Raw genomic sequence first — 11396 nt, forward strand, 5'->3', positions numbered from 1 at the left:
AGGGGCTCACACTGTTACTGTGACACCCTAGATTTATCTGCCTCCCCCATTAAGGCATACAGCCTGATCTAGGTGAGTCGAGTTACATACTGAGAATCTGTGCTGTACGATGTGAACTCATTTTTGCTTGCAAATGGCTTTGGGAAATGAACAGATATGAAACTTGCCCGTGTCTTTGCTTGCCCAGGAATCATTCCACCAAAAGAATCTCTTGTCTATCAGACTGGGAATGAATCTCGGGGGATTTCAGGGCAACATAAATGTGCCCTTTTCATTTCATTTGTTGTGTAATTTTTTTTACTTGGAAAACATTGTTATCAAGTGTCTGGCATGGAGTGTATGATGAGGGCCCTTTCTATAAAGGTAAAGTTTAAAGATCTATGGGAAAGTGGGAAGAGGAGTGTGCTGACTTTTCTCTCATCCTAGAAAAATAAAAGCTATGAATTTTTTTTAACCCAGCAAACTAATGTTGATTTACCATTTAAATGATTACCTTCTTAGCATTGCTCTCTGATTGCCACATGCATAAGGTCTATTTCTCACACTCAACAATAAATAACTTCTGTGACTGAGGAAATAAGTATGGTGGCCCAAAAGAAATGAATGTAATAAAAATGGAAATCAGGGTCCAGCAATGATTCAAATGAAATTTTTACCCCTAACCAACTAATTAAGCCTACAAGTCAAGCTTGGATTTCTCAACAGGCCCTTGACTGTGAACTAAGAAAACAAATATTTGTTAATGCAGCCCTTCCAAAAATAAAAGCAAGATTTGTAAAGCTTGCCTGTATAGTGAAAAGAAAAGGTAAGAAGTTAAGAGTTAACCTGAATTATACAGGGGGAAATACTCTTTTTAAAAAAACGAAGACAGAGTGACTTTGAGAAGAGTAAAAGAGAACCTGCATTTCGCCAAGAACAGAATGCCTAGGGATCCCTGCTGGAGCGCTCCTTCACACTCCACATCAACCCTGCTAACTATAACAGAAGCCTTGAAACTCAACTACAGAACTGTGATTCTCTTTGTCAACTAAGACTTGGGGAAAGTATTTTAAGATATGAGCATAAATAAAAACTGACAGTGTGCAAAGACAAATCAGTGTTTCTAATGGTGTGAGTCTGTAACATTGTTTTGGAAGAGAAAGATATGAATGTTCTTTTTGATCAAAAGGGTGATATTTTAGAAGCCTTGGATTGGTAGGGCTGTACCCAAGGCGTATTCCATGGACTCTTTTTGTCGTCTATGGAAGGAGAGATAACTCTCATCTGACAGAGGTGATTCTTCCTTTCTATCATCATCTACCCGTTATCTCTTCCCCCTTTTCTTCCTTCTAGTCAACTCACTGAATCTCCCCCTTTCATTTCCTTCCTCCAATGAATTCACTGTCTCCTCATGACTTCTAATTGGCCTCAGTGCCTCCCACATCTTGTTTAATCTCTTTGGAATTCTGTACCTAATAAAAAAGGAGAAAAAATGGGATTTAGCCTTTGTTAGGTATACACCATAGGTCAGATGCAGTGCAAGATGCTTTACAAAGGTTTTTCTCACCTAATCCTCGGCACCATTTGGTGTATACTTATCTGTACCTTACATATGAAAACTGCAGCTCCAAGATGTGAAGTAATGTAGCCAAGTCATGTGTCTAACACGTGGTAAAACTAAAGTTCCCAACCTAAATTTTCTTCCCCAGGCTTGGTGCCTGAAGACTGCACTGTACTTTCTTTTCAAACTTATGAAATGCAGGGTGATTTCCAGGCCAAAAGACAGCCCAAACTTAAAATGTGGCAATTGAAGAAAGTGGAGGAAAATGAAGGAAAGCCACATTGATATAGGAAGAAATCTGGAGTCCAGAAAGTGGATCATATGGTAATGGATATTTTACAAAAATAAAACAACAGTAAAAACAGCTAGACAACTGCTACGTCTCATGTCTTATGGTGCCTTAGAGTTTGCAAAATTTTCACATTCATGACAGTAAGACTGGGTACTGTGCTATTATTGATTTTATTTTACAAATAAGAAAATAGGCTTAGAATGGTCAAATCATTTAATTTAACCCAGATCTCTTGACCCTCTAGTTTTACGATGAGATTTGAACACAAATTTGCCCAATTGTCCCTCTATCCCCCCAAAAATCTTACTGCTATCCTCTGGCTTCAAAAGGGTAAGGGAAAAGGGGAGACTCAGTTCCTGCTGAGAGCACCTCATCAGGGCATCACTTTCTAAGAATGTGTTTGCCCCATGTGCTTAGCAATCACATTTTCACTTTATAAAAGTTAGCTCTGAGAGCTCTCCTAGACAGCGATACTCTCAAGAAATTCTGTTCAGATGTGCATTGGGCTAATAAGAAAAGATATAGGCAGTTTTAGCTGTAGAAGAATTAGACCATGAATAAATGCCTTTGATTTTTTTAACGTGCCCTCTCCCTTCCAGACAGTTGCACTTTCAGATGTGCATAAGACTAAAATAAAAGCTATAGATACCTTAAGCCAGGGAAGAATTAGGAGGTGATAAATGCCTGCCTCGTGCCTTACATGACTGAATGAGCCCATGTACATTAGAGCTTAATTCTTGGAGAGATAGTTGGCTTGATTCTGTTCTCTAATCCCAGTGGATGTCCTTACTTACAACCCTCTGTTTTGCAAATCCATGTCATTGTTCAGACTGGCAGCCTGTCTGAAAGGTAGATCATGTGCATCTCTCTGCCCAAAGCCCTGCATTTCTCTTCATGTCTTTGCTCAAATTATGCAACCTCCCTCCAACAACATATACAAAACTCTGCTGGCTGGGCACCGTGGTTCACGCCTGTAATCCCAACAGTTTGCGAGGCCGAGGCAGGTGGATCACTTGAGATCAGGAGTTCGAGACCAGCCTAATCCAACATGGTGAAACCTCGTCTCTACTAAAAATACAAAAATTAGCCAGGTGTGGTTGTGGGTGCCTGTAATCCCGGCTACTCAGGAGGCTGAGGCAGGAGAATTGCTTGAACCTGGGAAGCGGAGGTTGTAGTGATCTGAGATTGTGTCACTGCACTACAGCCTGGGCGACAGAGTAAGACTCCATTTAAAAAAAAAAAAAACAAAAAAAAACTGTGCTGTATGTTCGTATGGGCTCCTCAAATATATACAGAAGTATTTTTCTCCACCTTGTTCTGCTCTGCTTTTTCATGTTCATATTGCACTTATCACCTTCTAACAATTTCCTTATTTATTATACATATTGTTTATTTTGTCTTCATCCAACTGTCCCCCACCCTACCCACCCACTCAGTGCCTAGAACCGTACCTGGTACAGAGTAGGCACTACATAAATGTTATCAAATGCATGAATGAATCAATACCCTGCATGGGTGCATCACACAAGGCATCAAGATACTTTCTGGCAGCAAAAGAGGGTATATACAACTACAAAACCACACACTTGAAAGGGGCAAAGTTATATTTCCTTTGGAAATAGTCTATACTCCAGACCTGCTTCAAAACATGGCAATTATGAGTGCAGGCTTTTTAGTTGGACCAACCTGGATTTGAATTGCATATACATGTAACATCTTGAAACTTCAATTTCTTCTTATGTAAAATGGGGTTTTAATGATGGTATCTACTTGTAGGGCTATTATGATAATTAAATGAGATTCAGTATGTTAAGCACTTAGTACAGTGCTTAGCACATAGAAATCTCTCAATTGGTAACCAATTATTATTACTAACGAAATTTTAATATGTAGATACATGGGTGTGCCTACATCTATTCTTATACAGGTAGTTATGTATACTCACTAAAAATGCATTATTCTGTAATTCTTATTGCAGTAACTCAGGTTTCGTGGCTCATAAAAATTGGGCCTTGTTGTGGATGAAATTGTAAAGAGACACTACTGTGACTTCCTGTAATACACTTCTCTGCACAAACCCACTTTAACAATGCACTTGTTGGCCTAGATGGCTGTTTTCTCTCTAAGCTTTTACTGTGTTTTTATTTTTTCACCCATCTGTCCATTTGTAGATAGATGTGTCTCTCTACAAGTAGCCAGCTGTGTTCCACCCAGCCAGCTATGAAGAAAGATCAGGAGCTATTTAAACACAATTCTTGCTTTGCCTCTAATTTGAGTTAGGAGGGAAAAATCAAAAGAACGAACGTCCTGAGTAACAAACTTATAGAACATGAACCTTTGAAAAATAAAAAATAAAAAAATCTCACTTACATGTGTTTATTTCATTTAGCTCAAACAGAAATAATATGGCATGTGGATCCTTACCTGCCCCCTTCAAATTAGCCCATCTCAAAATCCAAAATGGGTTTCTGAATTATATCTGGGTCTCTCCAGGTATTTTCTGGAATAATATTGCATTATATGTAGGAAAGGTATGCAAATATTCAATGTCTACTTTGGGTTTTAAACTAATTTTACACTTTTCTCAGGGAAAAGAAAAAAAGGCATAGCGCAAAAGTTATTTCAGATGTGGAGTTATGTAAACCCTTCAACACATTCCCAAAGGTGCCAGTCTTGTCCTTGTAACCAGTTTCAGAGCATTTTAGGTGTTCAGCATAATTTGCACCCTGATTGCAGTACTTTCACTGAGGCCGAGCTTCTTTTTTTTATCATTTTTTTCCTTACCTTGAAACCAGTTTGCCATTTCAAAGTAAAAAGGAATTACTGCCAAAATGTGATGGTGTTTTATCCTCTACCTAAATTATAACCTTCTTTCAAATATTTACTCCATTTTATGGGTCCCGGTTTGATCATGGATGGAGGCAAGTGCGTCCTTAAAGAAATAAAAGTTGAGTCTGCGTTTTCTAGAGAACTTTTAAAACTTCACATTTGAGCACGGTGTTTCTTCCTGACATTAATTGGGCAGCAAATTAACTTTTCCTTCCTTTTCTGTTTTGTTTTCTGCTTCCAGTGACAGTGGTGCTGTTTGCAGCTCTGAGGCGGCAGCGAAAAAAAGAGCCTTTGATCATTTCCAAAGAGGACATCAGAGATAACATTGTCAGTTACAACGACGAAGGTGGTGGAGAGGAGGACACCCAGGCTTTTGATATCGGCACCCTGAGGAATCCTGAAGCCATAGAGGACAGCAAATTACGAAGGGACATTGTGCCTGAAGCCCTTTTTCTACCCCGACGGACTCCAACAGCTCGCGACAACACCGATGTCAGAGATTTCATTAACCAAAGGTTAAAGGAAAATGACACAGACCCCACTGCCCCGCCATACGACTCCTTGGCCACTTACGCCTATGAAGGCACTGGCTCCGTGGCGGATTCCCTGAGCTCGCTGGAGTCAGTGACCACGGATGGAGATCAAGACTATGATTACCTTAGTGACTGGGGACCTCGATTCAAAAAGCTTGCAGATATGTACGGAGGAGTGGACAGTGACAAAGACTCCTAATCTGTTGCCTTTTTCATTTTCCAATACGACACTGAAATATGTGAAGTGGCTATTTCTTTATATTTATCCACTACTCCGTGAAGGGTTCTCTGTTCTACCCATTCCAAAAGCCAGTGGCTGCAGTCCCTGTGGATCCAATGTTAGAGACTTTTTTCTAGTACAGTTTTATGAGCTTCCAAGGGGCCAATTTTTATTTTTTAGTGCATCCAGCTAACCAAGTCAGCCCAACAGGCAGGTGCTGGAGGGGAGGACAGGGAACAGTATTTCCACTTGTTCTCAGGGCAATGTGCCCACTTCCGCTGGCCTGCTGTATTACTACACTCCATGTCAGGTCAGCCAACTGCCCTAACTGTACATTTCACAGGCTAATGGATAAAGGACTGTGCTTTACAGATAAAAATATCATCATAGTAAAAGAAATGAGGGCATATGGGCTCACAAGGAGATAAATTACATGGGGTGTTTATTTGTGTTACAAAGAATTTAAAATAACACTCGCCCATCCTATTTGCTCTTCAAGAACTTTCTCTGGTATCAAATACTATTCAAAACCTCAAATCCACCCATATGTTAAAATTCTCATTACTCTTAAAGAATAGAAGCAAATTAAACGGTAACATCCAAAAACAACCACAAACCTAGTACGACTTCATTCCTTCCACTAACTCATAGTTTGTTATATCCTAGATTAGACATGCGAAAGTTTGCCTTTGTACCATATAAAGGGGGAGGGAAATAGCTAATAATGTTAACAAAGGAAATATATTTTAGCATACATTAAAAGTTTTGGCCACCACATGTATCACGGGTCACTTGAAATTCTTTCAGCTATCAGTAGGCTAATGCCAAAATTGTCTAAAAATTCTTGAAAGAATTTTCCTGAGACAAATTTTAACTTCTTGTCTATAGTTGTCAGTATCATTCCACTATACTGTACATGAAAGTAGCAGTGTGAAGTACAATAATTCGGATTCTTCATATCCTTCTTACACGACTAAGTTGAATTAGTAAAGTTAGATTAAATAAAACTTAAATCTCACTCTAGGAGTTCAGTGGAGAGGTTAGAACCAGCCACACTTGAACCTAATACCCTGCCCTTGACATCTGGAAACCTCTACATATTTATATAACGTGATACAGTTGGATAAACAACATTGAGATTATGATGAAAACCTACATATTCCGTGTTTGGAAGACCTTTGCAAAGGGAAAATATGATTCCCTTAAACAAAAGTGTTTAAGACTGTAATTAAAATGATAGTTGATTTTCAAAAACAGTAATTTTTTTTCATTGTTTTTAACTTTGCTTTCATGACCACCCTGCCATCCTTGACTTTGAACTAATGATAAAGTAATGGTCTCAAACTATGACAGAAAAGTAATGTAAAATCCATCCAATCTATTATTTCTCTAATTATGCAATTAGCCTCATAGTCAGTTATTATCCAGAGGACCCAACTGAACTGAACTAATCCTTCTGGCAGATTCAAATCGTTTATTTCACATGGCTGTTCTAATGGCATTTATCATTAGAATCTTACCTTGTGCAGTCATCAGAAATTCCAATGTACTATAATGAAAACATCCTTGTTTCGAAAACCTAAAAGACAGGCTCTGTATATACATACACTTAAGAATATGCTGACTTCACTTATTAGTCTTACGGATTTATTTTCAATTAATATTAATTTTCTATGAATAATTTTAGTGTCATTTCCATTTGGGGATGTTGTCATATCAGTACATATTTTCTGTTTGGAAACACACTGTTGTTTAGTTAAGTTTTAAATAGGCATATTACCCAAGAAGTAAAGATGGAAACTTTAAAAGAAGAGAAATGTAGTATTTTGGGTTACCTGATTAGAGTGAAAATTTTGTACAACCATATTATTCCTTGTGTCTTCCGAATGGTTTCCAATTTTATAATGGACTGCCCTATATAGTAACAAATATTTCATGCTTGAGCTATTTCCTGCTTTCAGGGTTTTCTTTTTTCTAGTTCTTCATACACACACGCACGTGCGTACACGCGAGCGCTAATGCAAACAAAAGGCTATGTGAGGTCTTCACTCTAATGAATTGATACGTATCATAGTCACAGGTAAGTGTTGAAAAAAACTTAGTAAAGTTAGAAGCTAGTTATTCATAGCAATAGAACAGCACCTTAATCACACGATTTACTGTAAAATTAAAGAAGTCTCTATCCTTATGTTTCATGTCATGTAACAAATTGAATCAAGGAAGATAGTCCTGTAAAAAGAAAGATATCTTCTGAAGTTGAGGATTGACACTAGCAATTTCCAGTGTTTAAGGGTAAGGTCTGCGTTCTCCTAATAAGTGAAAGGAAGTAGTTCTATAGCGGAATATCTGAGATGTAATTGGCAAGGTCTTTTATCCCTCCCTGAAGATGACACAGCATACCAAGAACAGGTTAATGTGACTACTTATGGAAATAACTTTAATCTCTTATCACAAAAGCTGATGATGAAGTAAATTTATAGGAAATTGGATAATTTGAGACTGGGGCTAAATATTTAGTACCAGGATATTGTAAGTATCAAGTTGGAGTGACATTTTCCTATAATTCAGATTCTTTGACATTGTGGAACCAGTAAGAGCCATAGTTCCATCATTCTCCAGCTTCGTCTCACTTCCTTCCCACCTCACCTGAGTATCAGGTCAAACATCAGTGCATGCGCAGGTTTTTTTTTTTTTTTAATTGCTAGGTCCCAGGCAACATGAAAGATTACTGGAGAAAAAATAATTTTCAGCTCAGTTTTTTCATTGTCTGTTTCCTAATTTTAGATGTTGGTGATGGGAAAGATGGAAGGAGAGTGGGAAGAAGTAAAATTTTAATATTTGTTTCAATCACTGAGAAACGAAAATTCATTAAACGTAACCAGATTGCTTTTGTGGGTTGTTTCAAGGACATTGAGAGCTTTCTGATGATATGTTTTTACCCTCTATTCAAAAGCAAGAGTTCCTTTAAACTACTAAGATGTTCCCTAGAATAAGCTGAATTTTAAAAAAACATTAAGCCATTGTTTAAAGCCCCTTCACTTCCTGGCCACTTTCTTCTGAAAGGTCTAAAAAATAGTTGTGCCCAAATAAATAAATAAACCAAACGGGAAAGAAGCAAATATTATTCCATAGAACCACAAGAGAGGGAATCTGGGCACAGTAAATAGATGTTTCTTTCAGCACTTTCCTGCCTTTACAGTTTGGGTCCATAAAGGGATGTTCAGCAATGAAATTACTCCCTTTTCAGACGGAACAAAACCTGCCCATTTAATTTTAACTCAGTTTAACATGCGGTTTAGTTTTTATTTTCAGCTCCCAAAAAGTTGTGCAGAAAGTACTTAAAAATTGAATCTGTATCTTAGAGGCATCCAAATTTTATTAATCCAAATTAACTTTAGAATGTTTCCATTACTTTCACTTTTATGTACATAGATTTTCAATGTCCTGATTGGCTGAACAATATTTCATATCAAATGCTTTGCCTGGAAATACATATCCCATTGGGGATAATGGTGTGTAAACTAGGACTTGGACAATTCTGTATACTCAAGCACCATAAAAAGTAATGCAGTTGAAAAGAAAGATCAAAGTTGATTCCTGGGTGCAATATTCCTGATAAATATTTACTTCAGGTACTCATCCTTATCAGCTAAATTCATTTTCACCAGGAACAGACCACCAAATAAATTATTTTATCCTAATAACTAGTTTTGAAGCAGTGTAATTACTCTGGAAGAAGGCTCTAAAAAGTCATGATTCCCCCACTATTTTGAAATATATCCTCTAACAAGGATCATTTTAGTGTAATCTTAATTTTTATGTTTTATCAAGATAAAATCTTGTTTGAATTGTGACATTATAAAAGGCAACTCAAAATCCAAGCAGTGTACTGTGTTTAACACCACAACTTTCCTTATCAGATTATAAGCGTAGAAAAATTAACACTCGGCATGTGAATCTTCAGGAAAATGAGCTATTTCCTAAGCTCAAACAAGCAGCTTCCTTTTCCAGAGAATATAGAATTATACCATGGTCTCCTTAAATGTTCAGTAGCTCTTACGGTCACAACATTTTTAATCTACCTATGGCATCTTTATGGAATAATTTTCTAAAGGGATAATTCTCTACTAAAAATATCAGACCCCGACCATATTTAATGTGGAGAGCAATACCCTCTTAGAAAGAAAATACATTGACTCATACACTTGTTAGAAGTTAATAAAGAAATAGCTCATTTTTAAAGCCAGAAGTTTATGGTCTCTGCATCGTCAATTTAATTTAAGCATTGCTGAGACAATCTTTAATCTACTCCCCTTTTTGTAATACCTTATTTATGGGGCATTTTCATTTTTATTTGGGGAAACGTTAGCCCAACAGAGCCGGCAGATGAAAGTGTTGAAAAGAGGTCAAATAGAATCAAAGGCTCTTACCCACTGTATTTCAGACAGGACTGAGGCACTTAGCCGAGGAGCCACTGGGTTATTAGATTAATTTCAAAAGAGCTTTTACAAGTTGCTTAATTCCATTTATTTTCAAAAACTCATGAACCACAAACTCAAATTTCTCCTCAAATGGGGTTAATTTGACAAATGAGGCATGGACCCAGCTTTGTGCAAAAAGCATTCCACGCTAATGAGATCTTGGTCTTTCTTGTGAGGCTACGCTATTCATGTAAATATGTCTGGAGGCACCTTCTCTAAGCTTTTAGTTTTCTATGATCTATTAGTTTAGTGTTTATTAAAGAATCAGATGTATAGAATTACTAGGCATTCGGGGGGAATGCCGTGTAGCAAATGTAAAACTGAGCTCCTTGGAAGAAACGTAGGAACGCTTCAAACCCACTGTACTGTTTGGTTTGAAATTATTTTCATTGCTTTGAGAGTGAACTGCATAAGAGTAGGCCTTATAATAAATGCTATGTGCGTCTTCAGTAGTACCAGGCTAAAGCAATTTGGCATTCTCCCACTGTGATTTGTGATTTTTAAACCCAGAAAATAAAAGCTTTTTGGTATTGATTGTTTTTAATTAAAAATACTTCCAAGTATAAATTGAAACGGATGCCACCCTTGAAGATTTACTGGCGGGAATACTCAGCTCTTGTCGTTTTCTTAGTATCGTTCATGTCTTTGGCAACAAGAACACCTAATGAAAGCAAGCAACGCTCAGTTCCCATCAACATTTCTAGTTAGGGGGATTCTCATAACCTCGCAGTTTACCTGAGAAAGGTTTCTATGTTAGAAGAATGGAGTATTAACTTTTAGCTCAGTGTGGCCGGGCCTTTTGTTGCAGTCAAATGGCAAATACGCACTCCTTGAAATGGCTTCTTTTCTTTTGTTTTGTTTTCTTACACTTATAAATTTCAAAAGAATGCAATTTAAAAACTGATTTCTCACAAAGAGTAAATATGCCTTTTGCAAATCAATTTTTGTAACAAGTTATTTATATGATATTACTTAATAAACTGGTTTTTTTCTAACTTGTTTTTTTTCAATTCTCTCAAACCATTGTTTGTAATCACAGATTTTTTAAATATACATGCTGACATACTTTATCTTTCTGAACCTGCTGTTTTAACCTCTCAGAGAGCTAACAAAAGCTGACTTATTGTACAATAATTAGCTTGTAAACAATAGTTTTTCCCAGCCAGCAATATATATCATTGGCACTGCCCTGCAGACTTCTTACTGCGGGGACATCAAGAATTCTACTATTATTTATGAAATTGCTTTATTGAGAAGAAAGCTGTTTATCTTCATGGTAATTGCTTTAGATTAAAAAAAAAAAAAAAAAGGACAGTTCTATATTTTTGCCCCTCCCAAACCTCCACCCATTATTTCACTTCCATAAAAACAATTGTCTCTGGGTCTCTGATTTAAAAAAAAAAAAAAAAAAAAAGATAAAACAGCAGTCAGATCTGAGGAACATAAAAATAAAACCCTTCCAGCATTCTGATACTATGAGTAAATAAAATGTTTTTAGCAT

At 37.0% G+C, this 11396-nt stretch overlaps 1 protein-coding gene across 2 annotated transcripts in view; it reads left to right on the plus strand.

Moving 5' to 3' along the window:
- Window positions 1–10890, plus strand: part of CDH6 (cadherin 6) — a 141402-nt gene extending 130512 nt beyond the window's left edge. For both annotated transcript variants that reach the window (XM_033179266.1, XM_033179267.1), the window contains exon 12: window positions 4903–10890. In XM_033179266.1, the coding sequence (XP_033035157.1) occupies window positions 4903–5393 (491 nt within the window). In that variant the 3' untranslated portion in view covers window positions 5394–10890. The remainder of the gene's footprint in view (window positions 1–4902) is intronic.
- The last annotated feature ends 506 nt before the right edge of the window (window positions 10891–11396 follow it).

This window comes from Trachypithecus francoisi, unplaced genomic scaffold (genome assembly GCF_009764315.1).
Source record: "Trachypithecus francoisi isolate TF-2019V2 unplaced genomic scaffold, Tfra_2.0 Lachesis_group2, whole genome shotgun sequence".
Classification (NCBI taxonomy): Eukaryota; Metazoa; Chordata; class Mammalia; order Primates; family Cercopithecidae; genus Trachypithecus; species Trachypithecus francoisi.